Raw genomic sequence first — 19299 nt, forward strand, 5'->3', positions numbered from 1 at the left:
TCAGACCAGAGCACCTTCCGCCATACATTTTGGGAGTCTCCCACATGACTTTTCACAAACTCAAAACGTGCCATTTTGTTTGTTGCTGAAAGTAATGACTTTCTTCTGGCCAATCGGTCATAAAGCCCAACTCTATGGAGCATACGGCTTATTGTCCTCCTATGTACAGATACTCCAGTCTCTGCTGTGGAACTCTGCAGCTCCTCCAGGGTTACCTTAGGTCTCTGTGCTGCCTCTCTGATTAATGCCCTCCTTGCCCGGTCTGTGAATTTTGGTGGGCGGCCGTCTCTTGGCAGGTTTGCTGTTGTGCCATGTTTTTTCCATTTGGTTATGATAGATTTGATGGTGCTCCTGGGGAATCATCAAAGATTTGGATATTTTTTTTTTTTTTTATAACCTAACCCTGACTTGTACTTCTCAACAACATTGTCCCTTACTTGTTTGGAGAGTTCCTTGGTCTTCATGGCAGTGTTTGTTTAGTGGTGCCTCTTGCTTAGGTGTTGCAGTCTATGGGGCCTTTCAAAAAAGGTGTGTATATGTAATGACAGATCATGTGACACTTAGATTGCACACAGGTGGACATAATTTCACTAATTATGTGACTTCTGAAGGGAACTGGTTGCACCAGAGCTTTTTATGGGCTTCATAACAAAGGGGGTGAATATATACGCACATGCACACAGGTGGACATCATTTCACTAATTATGTGACTTCTGAAGGTAATTGGTTGCACCAGAGCTTTTTATGGGCTTCATAACAAAGGGGGTGAATACATACGCACATGCCAATTTTCTGTTTTCTATTTCTAAAAAATAGTTTTATGTATATATTTTTCTCATTTCACTTCAACAACTTAGACTATTGTGTTCTGATCCATCACATAAAATTCAGATTAACAAAACGTTGAACTTAAGGCTGTAATGTAACAAAATAGGTAAAAAGTCAAGGGGGGGGAAATTTTGCAAGGCACTGTAAAACAATATGGACCGGCACTATAACCGTATCAAAAACATACCTGTAAATATAGCAATAAATGTGAAAATGAAAGTGCACTCGTGCATCAACTTAAAAAAGTGCATGTGCAAGCAATCATAATAATAATATGCAAGGGAGTATACAAAAATATTAGTGCAAATATTCTGACAAGTGAAATGATGATATACCCAAACAAATAAATATAGTTGGGAACATACAGTATTTGTTTGGAAATATCATCATTTCACTTGTCAGATTAGTGGCAGCAGTACAGGAAGAAGTTCCCCATACTAGCTACCACTATTAGCCCACACGGCTGCGTTTTTCATACACAGAGCTCTGTGTATGAATTAACTACAAGTCCCAACAGCCTTAGCTGCTGTCGGCTTGTAGTTCTCAATGAACTACCATGGCACTGTGGATCGCCATGGTAGTTCATTGAGTGTTCCTGGCTTACGGGATGTACAGTGACAGTGTGCAGGAGACCTGCATGGCATCAGCAATCTTCTGATCGCCGATGCAATGCTTTACAGGCTCCTAATAAAAAAAAAAAAAATAATAATAATAATAAATGCAAATTTTTTTACCTGTGCATTTATTATTTTTTGTACAAAGGTGAACTTATCCTTTAAATTATAACTAAAGGCAATTCAGACACAGTGTTAGGTTTTCGTGCCTGTGGAAGTTATGGGGTACCCATACTTACAGTTTGTCATGAAGGAGTTCTCCCAGTTTCAATTCTGTAAATAAAAGGAACATCTTTTTCAGTTTACTTTGTATATTTCCTCCAATACCATTAGATCTGTACTGTACATATATAACAATTACATTAAGAGATATAACTAAACCATTTGACCCCCCCAGGCCAATTCAGACCCTTTTCACATACAGCGGGTATAGGAAAGAATTGCATTTTGTTGCTTTGCAGCCTGAAATGAAGACAGAGACAGTTTTTGTTTTATCCGGCTGTATTTACTAGTGCAACACCAACATGTCAGAAAAAAAAAAAAAAAAAAAAAATCAGAATCACTGAGTTGGAAAAAGGATCAAAATGCGGTTTCCAAAGCGAGCAAAGTCTTGTCTTGTATTGAGAGGTATAGACTCCAGAGAGAAATATATCATTTTGCCTCTGTACAAATTACTAAGACCTCATCTGGAATATGCAGTTCAGTTTTTGGCAACAGTTCACAAAAGGGATATCGGGGAACGGAAGAAAGTGAAAAGAAGGGCAACCAAACTGATGAGGCATGGAGGAGCTCAGCTATGAGGATAGATTGGAGGAATTGAATGTATTCTCACTTGAGAATAGGAGATTATATCTGGGTGGTGAGCTGTATTGGATTTCCGCCAGACATACCGTTTGGTGTTGAGGCCAAATATTATATTTTAGTCTCATCTGACCACATTATAACACCCTTTGAGGATTCTGACGACACATGGAAAAAAGGGTTATGGTCAGATGAGAATAAAATTTAATTATTTGGCCTCAACACCAAATGGTACGTCTGGTGGAAATCCAATACAGCTCCCCATCTAAATAACACCATTCCTACAGTAAAGCATAGAGGTGGTAATATCCTGTTATCGGGGTGTTTCTCTGTAGCAGGGATTGGAGCACTTGTCAAGATAGAAGAAAAATGGATGGGACAAAATACTATCATATTCTTGAGGAAAATCTGTTGCCCTCTGCCAGAAAGTCGTCAAAAGGGTAAAGGTATACCTTCCAACATGACAATGACCCAAAGCACACAGAAAAATAAAATAACCACAAAATGGTTGAAGGAGAAGGTGGTGAATGTCCTTGCATGGCCTACTAAAAGCCCAGACTTAAACCCCATTGGAAATCAGTGAAATGACTTGAAGACTGCAGTCCACAAAACGGTCACCATGAAATTTAACTGAACATGAGCAGTTCTGCAAAGAAGAGTGAGCAAATATTGCAAAGTCTAGATGTGCAAAGTTAGTAGAGACACATTAAAGCAAAATTTGGTTCAACAAAATACTGACATAAAGGGGGGGATTCTTTTTCCAACTTAGCAATTCTGCTTTCAAAATTTTTTCCCGACATGTTGGTGTTATATGTTTTACTTGGATGTTATAAGTTACACTAGTAAATACAGCTCAATAAAACAAACTGTGTCTTCGTTTCAGGCTGCAAAGCAACAAAATGTGTTTATTTTAAAGGGGGTAAATCTTTTCTTTACCCACTGTACATGACAAAATCAGCAATTTTGCTAGAAAATTACTTAGAACACCCCCCCCCCCCCAAACATTATTATTATTTTTTTTTATTTATTTTTTTTTTCAAACAGAGGCCCTGGAAAATTAAGGCTGATTTCTGTGTTTCCTGTCACTTTAAGACCCGATTCACACTAGCGCGACTTGTCAGCCTGACAAGTCGCGCTCCCTCGCGGTCCATTGACTGCTACAGGACCCGTTCTAATAGGAGCGACACAAGTTGCTCCGACTTAGAAAAAGGGTCCTGTACTACTTCGGGGCGACCTCGGAGCGACTTGCATAGACTTCCATTATGTGAAGTCCCTGCAAGTCGCTCCGAAGTCGTGGTGCATGGGAATGCACAAGTCGCCCCCCGAAGTAGTAAGGAGTCATGTCGCCCCAGTGTGAACCGAGTATAAATAGTTTGTTTTGACCAAGCTAGTCCAAACAAACTATTTCCTTTACTAAGTGGTACACTGGCTCCAAGTGCTGTATAAACTTTATCTAGCTTCTGCTACATATAGTACACACTACACAGTGCAGAGTTCCAGCCACGAGACAGACACTTTATATCTCACACCTGAAACAAAGAGTCAGCTCAGCTCAGCTGTTTTGAGTAAGCTTTGTATTCTGTGAAGACTTTGTGTTTATTCACAAAATACAAAGTTGCCCCTGAACAGCTGAGCACTGCTCAGACCGACTGACTATTTTGCCAGAACCCAGTACTGTGTACTAGATGTAGCTGAAGCTAGATACATTTCATACAATGCTTAGAGCCAGTGCAGCACTTGGTGAAGGAAAAATGAAGGTCATGTGTGCAGCCTGTGATGTCCACTGGAATGTTTTCTCCATGACATTGCAAACAGTCTGTGATTGGAAGAGAGACCTGTCACGGGACTACATTTTTTCACTGTAGGCATGAAAGGTCTGTTAGAACCCTGATGCCTCTTCTGTATCCTGCAGATACCGATCAGAGATAGTATTCCTTATCTGTAATAGGGCTGATTCAGGGCACCGGCACACACTAAAGTGCAGAACCTGGAAGTGCTTAGTGCTGGTCATTTGCAGTTTCTGTGTGTAAAGGAGAGCAGTGATGTGCCATTCACAGATCTCCTCCAATTTGGTAACCTGACAAAGGCACACTGCAGGCTGTCTAAATAACACCTCAGACCTGCATAATATGTGTAAAGGGCTAAGCTGCCACTTGGTAGCAAGTATCACAGTGCGTTTCAGAAGCTGCTGTCATTGCTGCATACATAGCAGAAAGAATATGCAGCTAATGGCCGAAAACATAGCGAGATGTAGAAACTGGAAACAGTATACATATTGTTGGGTTTCTGGTTTTAGGCAACTTTTATTTTAAAATGTTATCTATATATATATATATATATATATATATATATATATATATATATATATATATATATATATATATATATATATATATATATATATAATTTATTTATTTATTTATTAGGGATCGACCGATTATCGGCAGCCAATATGCACTTTCCCTGATATATCGGAATGGGCCACCGAGGTTACTGATATTTTGGGAAAGTGCTTGTACTGGGCAACCAGCCTGCACAGCCGCCGAAGAGAAGACACGATCAAAGCAGCATTCGGCTCTGATCGGGTTTCCATGTAAAAACTCGGGTACTCGGCCCCAAATTCAAAAAAATTACAGCATTCAAAACAGCCAAACTTGGGTGTTTTGAATGCTTTTAAGTGCAGAGGAGGGGTTTGGGTATATTACTATACTATAAGAGTACCTGTCAAAAAGAATAAATACATTTAAAAAAAAAAAAAACATTTTTTAATGTACGAAAATATCAGCCAATATTGGCCGATACCAATATGCGATGACCAAAATATCGGTATCGGCAATAAAAAAAAGGATAATCGATCGATCACTAATATATATATATATATATACATACATACATATACACACACACACACAGTACTACATTTACCACTACAAGCATCTCTGAATTCCTGAGTGATGTCTATCCAGTTGGCATTGCTCTTCCCCATCTTGTCCTGCATGGAAAGTTCCCATCCTGAGTCATCATCTTCCATGGAAGCCTTCATTACCATGGTACTAGTCACTAGTAGAACACATAAAAGGTGTTTTAGTCTCTGCCCATTTTTAGGACAGATCAAGATGACATTTTATAATAAAAACAAAATGACACATTGCAAACAGACCTATAAGCATAGTCTTTTTTTCCCTGAAAAACAAACAAAACAAAAAAAACAAGCAAGTCTCATAGGAAAACAACTAACATGTGACAACATATTGCTAGAAGTGAAGTTGTTTGTATATGCATCTGATTTTTATATTTAATGTTTTGTTCAAATGAATAAATTAAAAGGAAAATTTTAAATTCCCTGGCAGTTCTTCCTTTAGACAATTTCTTGCAGATATTATATGAAACGTGACCTTGGACAGTGTAGAAAAATGTATACGTTTTTTTTTTTTCTCACGTTTCCTAAGAGTTTAATCACACCATAGTGTATGTGATAATTCACATTAAAACCAACAATGCATACCAATGCTGTAATTATGCATTGCTATTCATTCTAGTATTAAAAAAAAAAAAAAAAGAAGAACTTGTGCTATAGTACACCAAAACACACAGATGTGAGTGCTTTCTGCACTACGGTGCGCTGTGCTGCCAATAGTAAAAGTGTAATTTTTATATGCTTTCAAGTGTGTTAGAGACCCATTTAAAACGTACAGGTTTGACCTGCATACATTATAGTGTGAACAAATACTCACAAGCAACAAACTAACTGTGTTCTCCTGGAAACTACTGATAGTAGCATAAAAAGCATACGGAAAGGAATTGCTAAGTAAATATCACCAGAAATCTGTCATGAGAAATAGAGACTGATGGTGCTGACCATTCCATCTTTAAACACTAAATCCCTAGCTGTCATGCTGATCCTACTACCTTAACCACCTCAATACAAGACACGTTGAAAATTGATCAGTCCTGATGTAGACTGCCTATCTCATTTCTTGAGGCCCTAAAATACCAGGACAGTACAAATAACCCCTTTTTGGAAAATAGACAGTTCAAGGTGATTAATAAGAGGTGTGGTGAGTTTTTAGAAGTATATAGCTTTGATGTTCAGACTTCTTTTGTTGCCTGCTTGTACTGCAGCTAGGAATCTAGCCTTTCAGTAGAGATCAGCAATAACAGCCTACTTATTTCTTTGTGCATTTTGATGTGCATGAGGGCAGTGGTTTTCCCACGTCACTCTATCCTCATTGGCTCACACACCATTGGGAGCCATTGGCTCCTGCTGCTGTTAATCACAGTCAGTTAGCCAAAAAGGAGAGAGCAGAGGCGGGGCTGAGCCGCACTGTGGGTGTGAATAAACAATGTCCAGAGGTTTGCTACTGGGGGTCACTCGGCAGGGAGGAGGGGCCCAAAATAAAGATGATCGAGGCTGCTCCATGCAAAACCATTACACAGGGAAGGCAAGTATACCATGCTTTTTTGTTTTTAAATTCCAACCTTTAGAATCACTTTTAGACCCCATTCAGACTAGTGCGACTTGTCAGCCTGACAAGTCGCGGTCGGTCGCTCGCCATTGAGTAGTACAGGACCCGTTCTAATAGAACGACTTAGAAAAAGGGTCCTGTACAACTTTGGGGCGACCTTGGAGCGACTTGCATAGACTTCCATTATGTGAAGTCCCTGCAAGTCGCACCGAAGTTGCGGTGCACGCTGTGCATCGCGACTTCACAGGTCGCCCCTCGAAGTCGGATCGCCTCAGTGTGAACCGGCTCTAAAACTTTACACTCAGTGCCACATTGTAACGTGCACCCATAGTGATGTAATGTTTGGCTGCTTATATGGTGCAATTTCTTAAGAAAGTACCTTTTTCTCAGTCTTCCCTACAACTTCCCGTCGGGGCCGCCTAGGCAACTATGTCATCAGCCTGGCCCGTTGACTCCTGGGATATCCAAGTCATTGATCCCAGAAGTCTTTGGGCATCAAATGTAGGTACGATCCCGAGATTTCCTGACTGGAACAAAGCATGCCCCACAGTGTCACTACTGCGCAGGCGCAATATTGGGAGGTGCGTGCTGGGTAGCCAAATCAAGGAAATTAAGCCCGGTCAGCTTCAGCTCCATGGCCTCAACCGCATTTGAGGGACAAAACAGAAATTATCATCTAGTAGGTAATTCTAACGTGCACATGGCTAGCAATATCTATTGCAGTTATGGTGAATAACAATATCAATGGTGTCATTAGAATGATTGTGGCTAGGAGACTGAACTCTGCTTTAAATTTGGCTTGAAGGGCTCATTGTCAGCCTGCAGACTAGAACAGTGCACACTGGTGTCCATTTTACAGGGATGGTGAGATGCGTTGTTACAACACATTGTACTGTTTAATTTTAACTTGATACAAGTGTCACAAAATATCAATTCATTCAAGTCTAAGAGCCGGTTCACACTAGCGCGACTTGTCAGGCGACTTTTCAGCCTGACAAGTCGCGCTCCCTGGCGGTCCATTGACCGCTACAGGACCCGTTCTAATAGGAGCGACACAAGTCGCTCCGACTTAGAAAAAGGGTCCTGTACTATTTGGGGGCGACCTCGGAGCGACTTGCATAGACTTCCATAATGTGAAGTCCCTGCAAGTCGCTCCGAAGTCGTGGTGCAATGTAATGCACAAGTCGCCCCCGAAGTAGTAAGGAGTCGTGTTGCCTCAGTGTGAAACACCATAGCATGTTAGAACATACTGCAGTGTAAGCTGAACTGCATACAAAAAAAAATGCACAGCTCGTTCACACAAGCCTGCATGCTAAAAGGGGCTAGTGTACATTTTGTAGGAGTGGTGTAACGCATGATTACAACACATCACATGGTTTACTTTTTTTTTTCTTCTTCTTTACTTTACTGAAGTGTCCCAAAAGGACACTTCATTCAAATCTATGCATCACAGCATTTTGTGACATACAGTGAGGTCAGCAGCACTGTATAAAACTGCTGTATTTTCACACACAGCGACCAACCTGCAGCATTATAGTGAGAGCAGGATGCATAGAAAACTATTTTCTATGTTTCCTTGCGTTTATCTCCGGTGTGAAAGAGCTCTGAAGCACCTTGATCACTAATTCTCAGTCCAGTGTTTAAATGACAACCCCCGATTCTCCAATCACTGTAAGGCTGGGTTCACATATATGCAAATTTGATGCATTTTTAACTGCATGCAATTCGCATAACATGTGAATGGCTTTCAACTAAGTCGGTTCACCTATGTCCGGGGTGGTCGCGGTGTGGCTTGAAAAAAGGGTCCTGTGTGTTTTTGGGTTTGGTTCAGGTGTGAATTCAGGGAAAAATGTGCAACTTAAAATCGCACCTGAACCGGTGAACATAAACGCACCAAACCCATGGACTGCAAACCGCAGCTGGAGCTATGTTAAGCCAGCCTAAAGCAGAATGTATAAAAGCTGGAGCAGACAGAACCTGGAGCTGCTCTACATGGCAACCACTTTAGCCTGTGAAAATAAAAGACAGCAGCTGATTGGTTGCAATGCACAACTGCTCCAGTTTTGGCAATATACAGTGCCTTATGTTATTAGAAATAAGTCCAGTGTGTGTAGAATAGGACATGTGTGAACCCAGCCTAAAGCAGAATTGATCAAAGCTGGAGCAAACAGAATCTGGAGCCGCTGTACATGGCAACCAATCAGCTGCTCCTATCTTTAGTATGTTTCTTTAGGCTGTGAAAATAAAAGAAGGCAGCTGATTGGTTTCCATGTACAGCTGCTCCAGTTTCTTAAAAAAAAAAACAACATATACAGTGCCTTATGTTATTATAAATGTGTCCAGCGTGTGAAGAATAGGACATGTGTGAACTCAGCCCAAAGCAGAATTTATAAAAGCTGGAGCTTCTTGTACATGGCAACCAATCAGCTGTTATCTTCAGCTGGTTTCTTTAAAGCGGAGTTCCACCCAGGGGATACTTTTTTTTAATAAAAATACCCCCGGGACAGTCAGGGCTAGTGCATTCCACAATGGCTAGCCTCTGATCTGTCCCAGGTTGCACTTACCTTTTAGGAGAAATACTTACCTTGAAAAAGTATTCTCCAGCGCTGCCATCTCAGGTGTGGGCAGCTTGAAGCCAGCGCGATCCTCTTCGGCGTCCTCTTCCTTCTTCTTCGGTCCCACGATGCACTGCACCGGCCCTGCCGTCACTTCCGGTGCGCGCGCGTCATCCCTCCACAGCTTCTGGGCATGCCCAGAAGCTGTTTAGAAGGGAATGACGCGCCTGCACCGGAAGTGACGTCGGGGGACGGTGCAGGCGCATTGATTCCTGGGAGCGACGACGTTCAGCTCCCAGGAATCATTGCAAAAGCCAGGAAGTGACGACTCGCCGTGGCCGCCGAGGGGAGGAAGAAGGAAGTAAGGTAAGTATATTTTCTCTACAAGGTAAGTAAAAAAAAAAAAATTGCGATAATCCATTTGTTTTTCAGGTGACCCGGAGCAAGAAGATGGAGGTAAGTATAAATTTAGGGTGGAACTCCACTTTAAGCTTTGAAAATGAAAGACAGCAGCTGATTGGTTGCCATACACAGATGCTCCAGTTTCAGTGAATCCATATACAGTGACTTATGTTATTATAAATGTGTCCAGCGTGCATAGAATAGGACCTGTGTTAACTCAGCCTAAAGCAGAATTTATCAAAGCTGGAGCAGACAGAGTCTGAAGCTGCTGTACATGGCAACCAATCAGCTGCTATCTTCAATTTGTTTCTTTAGGCTGTGACAATGAAAGACAGCAGCTGATTGGTTACCATGCACCGACGCTCCAGTTTCGGTGAATCCATATACAGTGCCTTATGTTATTATAAATGTGTCCATCGTGCATAGAATAGGACCTGTGTTAACTCAGCCTAAAGCAGAATTTATCAAAGCTGGAGCAGACAGAGTCTGAAGCTGCTGTACATGGCAACCAATCAGCTGATATCTTCAGCTTGTTTCTTTAGGCTGTGACAATGAAAGACAGCAGCTGATTGGTTGCCATGCAGAGCTGCTCCAGTTTTGGTAAATCCCTCAGAATATACAGTGTCTTAGGTTACTATAAATGTGTCCAGCGTGCATGGAACCTTTTGTGTCCTATGACAAGGAAGGTGGGTGACAGTGACACCACAAGGCATAGTAGAAGAAGCAATAGCTGTGTCCTTTCTAGTGACATAAATGAACCCTGCTCCCCCTTTCCTTGTATAATAACATGCAATACTACACCCCCCTGCTATAGCCCCACATCCCCTCTATCAGCCACATTCCCCCCTCACCTCCTTCACCGGCTTACCAAGCACTCTGCCTTTACGTTACGCCAGGAGCAGCGTGATGACGTCACGTGGGTGAGCAGCGACCCCTGTCACTCATGTGCAGAGATCAATACAGGCATACAGTCCTACACCGAAGTCAATGGCGACGATTTCGGCCTAATTGGCGACATGCAGGAAATAAATATTGCTGGTTAGCAAGGGGTGCACGCTGACTGTATGCCAGCCATCGCGAGGTTTCCTCTTCTCGCGATCCCTTGGTGTGTCATGTGTAAAATGGTTGGGTCAGCCCTGTCAATGACGTCGCAGGGTCAGATGGGCGAACAGCTGGAGGAGCAGCATCTGCTGTAGGCACACCCATTGCATACGGTGAATGTCATTGGCTGTCAGCATAGGTGGGCGCGGCTACCGCATGCTGCTGGGTTATGTGACAGCTTGGACGGAGCATGGAATGAAGGGTTGTCACCCACTTCTTATGACTAGCCATACATGGGATTTATATACCTGGTGACACTTTCTTGGTTGCTGTAGAAAAGGGATTATCACCCTATTAACACCCACCATGCCATAACAACATACCTGCTGGTGCGGTCATACTGGGCCGTCGAAAAATCACATAGGTTTTGCCCCCCCTCGGTTGAGTTTTGTGGTTGCCTGCCATCGTCCTGCCTGTGAAAAAAAAAAAAAAGGACATGTGACGTTTTCAATGTGTTTTCTATTCATTTCAATGGGAAGGTGCGTTTTTGGTACATTTTTTAGGCTCGGTTCACATTAGTGTGATGACAAACATCCCATGTGATTCGGAGCGCACTGTTCTGAAAATCACATGCGATGTCTGTGCAATGCGAATTCAGCCATACAGATCGTATGGCACAAACACGCGCAGGACCCCTTTTTGAGTCCGCACCAGAATCACACTTATGCGATCTGATTCATGTCCGAATGTCAGTTCGCACTGCAATATGTGAACTGATCTGGGGGTGTCGTTAACTTTGAATTGACACCCCCAGCGATTTGCATATGGCAGTGTGAACTGCCTGCGATGGGAATGCGATGCGGAAATTAGATTCGCAGGGTTCCTGCATCACAGAAGTGTGAACCGGGACTTGAAGTCCCGGCCGGTTCACATTGGTGCGTTGGGGGAACCCTGCAAATCTAATTTCCGCATCGCATTCCCAGCGCAGGCAGTTCACACTGCCATATGCGAACTGCTGGGAGTGTCAATACAAAGTTAATGACACCCCCAGATTAGTTGGCATATCGCAGTGCGAACTGTCAGTTCGGACATGAATCGGATGGCATAGGTGTGAACACTCATGTGATCCGATTCTGGTGCGGGCCAAAAAAAAAAGGGTCCCTCATGACTTTGGTCCGAATGTGATGCAAATTCAGCCGTACAATCTGTATGGCTAGATTCCCATCATACAGGCATTGCATGCGATTTGCAGAGCGGTGCAAATCACATGTGGTGTCTGACATCGTATATGTGTGAACCAGCTCTAAACCACACCAGACATGCATCAAAAATGCAGTATGTAGGATTTTAACCTCCTCCAGTCCGTGCTATAGCCGAAAGACGGCTACAGCGCAGACCAGGGGCGTAACTACAGGGGTTGCAGGGGTTGCAATCGCTACCGGGCCCCATGCTCCAGGGGGCCCGGTAGCAAACCAGTGGGTGAACTTCTAGGATCTCAAAGGTCACACTTGCGACCGGGCCCTGGCATTTCACCACTGTGGGGAGGCCCCAAGATTGCAGGAAGGGGGCCCACTGCAGAACTTGTGAAAGGATCCTGATGCGGGACCATAATAAAAGGCCATGCAATGAGATTAAAGAGCCCCAGGATTAGTGGGAAGAGCCCCGGGTTTGAAGGGAAGGGCCCCGGCCAGGGGTCTGGGGGGCCCTTCATGGTTTCTTGCATCGGGGCCCTGAAGGTTCTAGTTACGCCTCTGGCGCAGACCCTTATTGCCGGGAGGGCGTCCATGTATGTCCTCCCATGCATGAGCTGCCTGCGCACTGCAGAATGCGCACGGCTCGCTCAGTAATCAGCGAGTCGCTGAGACTTCCCTGATCACAGATCAGAGCAAGGGGCCAATCCTGGTCCCTTACCACGTGATCAGCTATCAGTCAATGACAGCTGATCATGTGATGTAAACAGCAGCCAGCGATCAGCTTTTTTTTTTTCCTCACGCTGTCAGTGTGAGGAGAAAAAAAAGCCGATCGCTGCTACTGTCAGAGGGAAATCGGTCCCGAAGAGGAGATGGGCATAAGTGCCACCTACCAGAGCCACTTATCAGTGCCAGTGAGTGCCCCCATCATGAATGCTCCCCATAAGTGTCACCTACCAGTGCCTATCATTGCCCATCAGTGCCACCTACCAGTGCCCTTCAGTGCAGCCTATCAGGGCCTGTCAGTACCGCCTCATCAGCACACATCAATGAAGGAGAAAAATGACCTGTTTGCAAAATTTGTTTACAAACTATAAAAACATTCTTTTTTTCCAAAATATTAGGTCTTTTTTTTTTTGTTCAGCAAAAAATAAAACCCCAGCAGTGTTTAAATAACACCAAAAGAAAGATCAATTTGTTTGAGAAAAATGATAAAAATTTCATTTAGGTACAGTGTTGCATGACTGTGCAATTGTCATTCAAAGTGCGACAGCGCTTAAAGCTGAGAATTGGCCTGAGCCGGAAGGGGGTGAAAGTGCCCAGTAGGCAAGTGGTTAAAAATGTGAATGACCCGCAACTGACTGGAGTGAAGTGTTCCATTGAATTTAATGGTCATGCATTTTTCTTCTGCTTTTTGTACGGAAAAAAAAAAAAAAAAGGAAGAAAAACCAAAAAGGGCCTTTAACCACTTGACCTTTGAAAAATTTTCCCCCCATCATGACCAGGCCATTTTTTGCTCTACACCACAGCGTTATTTTATCTGACAATTGCGCGGTTCATGCAATGCTGTACACAAATGAAATTACCATCATCATTTTTTTTTCCCCACAAATAAAGCTTTCTTTTGGTGGTATTTGATCACCGCTTCGTTTTTTATTTTTTGCACTATAATTAAAAGGGATTGACCATTTTGCACACAAAAAAAAAATATATATTTTTTACTTTCTGCTATAAAACATATCCAATACAAAAATATTTTAAAATCAAATTTCTTCATAAGTTTAGGCCAATATGTATTCTGTTACATATATTTCTGGTAAAAACAAATCCCAATAAGCGTATATTAATTGGTTTTCACAAAAGTTATTGCATCTACAAACTAAGGTATATATGCTGGAATTTTCTTTTTTTTTTTTTTATATACTAGTAATGGCGGCGATCAGCGAGTTATAGTGGGACTGCAATATTGCGGCAGACATTCTGACACCAACTAACACTTTTGACACTTTGTGGGAACGAGTGACACTAAAGCCCCGTACACACGCACAGATTGTTGGCCGTAAATTGTTGGCCATTGTCCGATCGGCCGATTGTCGGCTTGTTAGTATGATGCTTCCGACAACCAACTGCGAATTTTCGGCCGAAAAAAATCTGGTGTGCATGCTATAAAATTTTTGTTGGCCAACAACAGAACGGCCGATTGTTCCTCGGTCAGTACAGATTTCGGCAGACAAAGATCAGATGAGCAAGACTGGGCATGCTCAGAGAAGAAAAACACACGGAAAGTCAACCAGAACATGACATCACTTCTGAAGTTGGTTTTTGTTGGCCAACAAAAGTCCAGTGCAAGTCTAGAGCACATTTCAACCAACACAACAACACTGGACAAAAGTCGGTCGATCGGTCGGCCAACAATCTGTGCGTGTGTACGGGGCTTAATACAGAGATCAGTGCCAAAAATATGCGCTGTCACTGTACTAATGACACTGGCTGGGAAGGGGTTAAACAACTAGGGCGATCAAAGGGCTAACTGTGCGCCTAACAAAGTGATTAGATGTACACAGTGTGGTGTTTTTATTAAGGGATGTGCTGGATTTTATTCCCTGCTTTGCAGGAAAACAAAATCCACCACATCCCTCCTGACAGGACAGAGCTCTGCATTGTTTACATATGCAGAGCTCCGTCCTGTGTCTTTCCTCACAGATCAGCCGCTGCTGGCGGACATTCATCGGCCTGCACCCACTCATCGGCTTCTGCTGTGACTAATCCCAGCAGAAGTGGTGCACTGGTGGCAAAAATGCACCCCGCTTTGTGAATAGCCCCGCAGTCTTCTGGGACCTGTGACATGTTCTAGAAGACTGGGGGGGAGAGGAGAGCTTCAGCTTGGATCACCTAAAGCAGAACTTGTCCTTTTGGGTGGAGCTCTGCTTTAATAACAAAGTAGACACGCTATAAAGTTTATAAAAAACTGCTTCTCTTTCTTGGGTTTAACCACTTGCCTACCCATACATGTTAAAATTCAGAAGTTTTCTTTGCTAAAGAAAATACTTAGAACCCCCAAACAAACCATCTATATTTTCTGAAAGCAGAGGCCTTGGAGAATAAAATGGGGATTGTTGCAATTCTTTAGGTCACAAATTTGCACAGCTGTTTTTCAAAAACAAACTTTTAGGAAAAAATACACTTTAACTTTGGTGCACACAAACAACATAATATCTAATTCTTTTGACAAAATATAAAAGATAATGTTCGATTGTATAAAGAGATACCAAACATGTCAAGACTGAAAATTGTGCACGCCTACGAAATGGCGACAAACGACAGTACCTAAAATTGTTCATAAGCGACACTTTAAAAGCTTTTACAGGCTACCAGTTTTGACCCCGTTCACACCTGGGCATTTGCAAATGTAGGTAGAATTGCTGCAATTCTGCCAGCGATCCCAAAACACTCTGCAAAACTGACATTTCGCACCAGGCTTGTTCAGCTGCCATTCATTTTCAGTGGCATCTAAACGCGGGTGTGGCTCTGCTGCCAAATCACTCTGCAGTCGAGGCAAACCGCATCATGCAAAGCTTGTCGCTTGAAGCTCCTGCTCCTTTTTTGAGCAACACGCTTTCAACTATACTGTTTGTCACAATTTATCATGCAACAATTGCATGCAGGATGGCACCTGCACATACAAAACGATTGTTCATTGAACAGAAATTCTTATCATAGCTGAGTGAAAACCAAACATTGCTATCATACAACAACATTATTTTAAAATAATCATAAGTTGACTGTAAATGTCTAGGTACTTTTTTTTTTAGTATTGACAAATGGCACAGGACTGCATAATACACAGAGCGCTGGGCACAGGACTACATCGTACACGCACTGGGCACAGGACTACATAGTACACAGAGCACTGGGCACAGGACTGCATAGTACACAGAGCGCTGGGCACAGGACTGCATAGTACACAGAGCGCTGGGCACAGGACTGCATAATACACAGAGCACTGGGCACAGGACTGCATAATACACAGAGCACTGGGCACAGGACTGCATAATACACAGAGCACTGGGCACAGGACTACATAGTACACAGAGCGCTGGGCACAGGACTGCATAATACACAGAGCCCTGGGCACAGGACTCCATACTACACAGAGCGCTGGGCACAGGACTACATACTACACAGGGCGCTGGGCACAGGACTACATACTACACAGGGCGCTGGGCACAGGACTACATACTACACAGGGCGCTGGGCACAGGACTACATACTACACAGGGCGCTGGGCAGAGGACTACATACTACACAGGGCGCTGGGCACAGGGCTACATACTACACAGGGCGCTGGGCACAGGACTACATGGTACACAGAGCGCTGGGCACAGGACTACATGGTACACAGAGCGCTGGGCACAGGACTACATGGTACACAGAGCGCTGGGCACAGAACTACATGGTACACAGAGCGCTGGGCACAGAACTACATAGTATGCAGAGCGCTGGGCACAGGACTACATAGTACACAGAGCGCTGGGCACAGGACTACAACATAGTTCACATATCCAAAATGAAAACAAAAGTTTTGCCTATAGTTCTACTTTAAAGAGGAAGTAAACCCTCCTCTACAACTTTTACCTATAGGTAAGCCTATGATAAGGCTTACCTATAGGTACTGTAAATATCTCCTAAACATGTACCGTTTAGGAGATATTTACCTTACATGCAGCCAGTGACGTCACTGGCGCATGCGCTCTGAAGGAACGGCCGCTCGTGACTGTCGGCTCTCGCGCGCGTGTGACGTCACCGCGGCTCCGGCCAATCAGATGGCCGGATGCCGCGATCCCGGAAAACGGGCGACTGGACATGTCGCCCGTAATAGAGGTGAGTGAGCGGCACGGCGGGGGCTCATTCTAAGGTAAGTATTGCATAATGAGCTAGTATGCGATGCATACTAGCTCATTATGTCTTTCTCTTGCAGGGTGAAAAAAAAATAAATAAAAATGCGAGTTTACAACCTCTTTAAAAGGTAAAAAAATCTTTTATAATCACTTTAACACAAAGCACGTTAATGTACCTGTGCTAACGTAGTGTGACAGTGAGTCACCAACAACCACATGCAAAGGTGTACCTGACTAATTGGAATGGGTTGTTTGGTTAAGTCAGTGAATTATTCAGTGGTTGGTATAGCAAAGCTGGAAAGAGATTGTATATAATTCTGTGATTCTACTGTTGTAAGCATTTTTGTTAAATTTCGCTGCCACCTAATGGATGGAAACTGTTATTGCACATATAGTTAGGGCCATAAATATTTGGACCCAGGCACAATTTTCATTCGTTTGGCTCTGTATGACCCCAGAATAAAATTAAAATGAAACAATCCAAATTAATTTGAAGGGCAGACTTTCAGCTTTAATTCAAGGGGTTGAATATAAATATCAAGTATAAATTTAAGGAATTGCAACCAATTTTTTTTTATACACAGTCCCCCCCCCCCCCCCATTTTCAGGGGCTCAAAAGTAATTGGACAAGTAAATATAAAATCATAAATAAAATGTTAATTTTTAATATTTTGTTGAGAATCCTTTCCTGGCAATGACTTCCTGAAGTAGTCTGGAAACCATGGACATTACCAAAGACTGGGTTTTCTCCTTTCTGATGCTTTGCCAGGCTCTAACTGCAGCTGTCTTCAGTTCTTGGTTTGTGGGTCTTTCTGCCTTTAGTTTTGCCTTAAGTTAAATGCATGCTCAAATTGGTTTGAGATCAGGTAATTGACTTGGCTATTGCAGAAAATTCCACTTTTCCTTCAAAAGTTCCTGGGTTGCTTTTGCAGTGTGTTTTGTATCATTGTCCATCTGTACTGTGAAGAGCCATCCAATCAACTTTGCTGCATTTGGCTGAATCTGAGCTGATACAGGTATATCTCTAAAAACTGCAGAATTCATCTGGCTGCTTCTGTCACATCATCAATTAACACCAATGACCAAGTGACACTGGAAGCCATGCATGCCCATGCTATTACACTGCCTCCACCATGTTTTACAGATGACGTTGTGTGCTCATGAGCTATTCCAAGCCTTCCCCACACTTTTTTTCCCGTCATTCTGGTACAGATTCATCTTAGTTTCATCTGTCCAAAGAATGCTTTTCCAGACATTTTTTGGCAAAGTCTAATCTGTTTTTTCTATTCTTCAGGCTTATGAATGGTTTGCACCTTGTATTGAACCCTCTATTTGCTCTCATGAAGGCTTCTCTTGATTTTAGACTTTGACAATGATACGCCTACCTCCTGGAGAGTGTTCTTCACTTGTCTGGATGCTGTGAATGGGTTTTTCTTTACCATAGGGAGGATCCTGCGATCATCCACCACTGTTGTCTTCCGTGGACGTCCAGGTCTTTTTATGTTGCTAAGCTCACCAGTGTGTTCTTCTTTCCTCAGAATGTACCAAACGGTTGATTTGGCCACTCCTAATGTTGCTGCTTGCTGTCTCTGATGGATTTGTTTAGTTTTTGAAGCCTTACAATGGCCTGTTTCAGTTGCGTAGACAGCTCCTTTGATGTAGGTTCACAGCAATAGATTCCAAATGCAAATACCACACTTAGAATCAACTCCAGACCTTAATTGATGAAGAAATAAAGAAGGAGTAGCTAACACCTGACCATGAAACAGCTTTTGATTCAATTGTCCAATTACATTTCGTCCCTTGAAAAGGGGATGATGGCTTTTCCTCCAATTTGGATGTATAATACATACCCTCAAATTAAACCTGAGAGTGTGCACTTTTAGCCCATATCCATTATACAACTATAGCTTGCATAGGTTTTGGTAAATACCTGAAAAAACTACAATTGGGCCTGTGTCCAAATATATATAGACCTAACTGTATTTACAAGCATTGTACAGTTTGCTGCTTTAAAAGTATGGATGAGAACTAGAAAACATTTGGTCAATCTTTACCAAAACTTTGTCCCCTGTCCTCCAGATCTTGGGCGCTTATATCAATCATCTACCAAATCTTGCATGCTTTTCTTTCAAAATGTGATCATTCATTATCCAAATCTTGGACATCCCCCACACCTTGTTCAATTAAAGAAATCTTAATTTTATTGTCAAAAGGTCTGTATTTTTCACCCTGAAACAAATTAATACTTCATCTAAAAAGACATCAAAATCATGTGTCAGTCAGGAATAAGTTGAGTGTCAGAGGCAAGTAATAGAGTAAGGTATATGATCACATGCCAGAGTCAATCATGGGGTGTAAGTTTCAGTTGCCAGGTGTTTTTTCTGATGCCAGATTCTGATACTAGATACTAAGTACTAAAGTCAGCTATCAGGCATAAGATTCTTTTGGCATATGTTAAAAGTCTAATATCAGTGTTATGCCCGTTTTACACTGGTATGCGC

The 19299-nt window shown here is 42.7% G+C and overlaps 1 protein-coding gene across 2 annotated transcripts in view; it reads right to left on the minus strand.

The window, feature by feature from the left end:
• The window catches only part of NAA35 (N-alpha-acetyltransferase 35, NatC auxiliary subunit), a 69352-nt gene extending 58541 nt beyond the window's left edge, over positions 1-10811 (minus strand). Inside the window, exons 1-3 of one of the 2 annotated variants that reach the window (XM_082261161.1) lie at positions 10535-10811; positions 5169-5303; positions 1682-1715 (exon numbers count right to left, since the gene is read on the minus strand). In XM_082261161.1, the coding sequence (XP_082117287.1) occupies positions 1682-1715; positions 5169-5292 (158 nt within the window). In that variant the 5' untranslated portion in view covers positions 5293-5303; positions 10535-10811. Of the gene's footprint in view, positions 1-1681; positions 1716-5168; positions 5304-10517 lie in introns of both variants that reach the window. The other variant, XM_082261162.1, reaches the window with a different exon arrangement.
• Between the last annotated feature and the right edge of the window lie 8488 nt (positions 10812-19299).

Source organism: Pelophylax lessonae (assembly GCF_965119305.1).
Source record: "Pelophylax lessonae genome assembly, chromosome: 1".
Classification (NCBI taxonomy): Eukaryota; Metazoa; Chordata; class Amphibia; order Anura; family Ranidae; genus Pelophylax; species Pelophylax lessonae.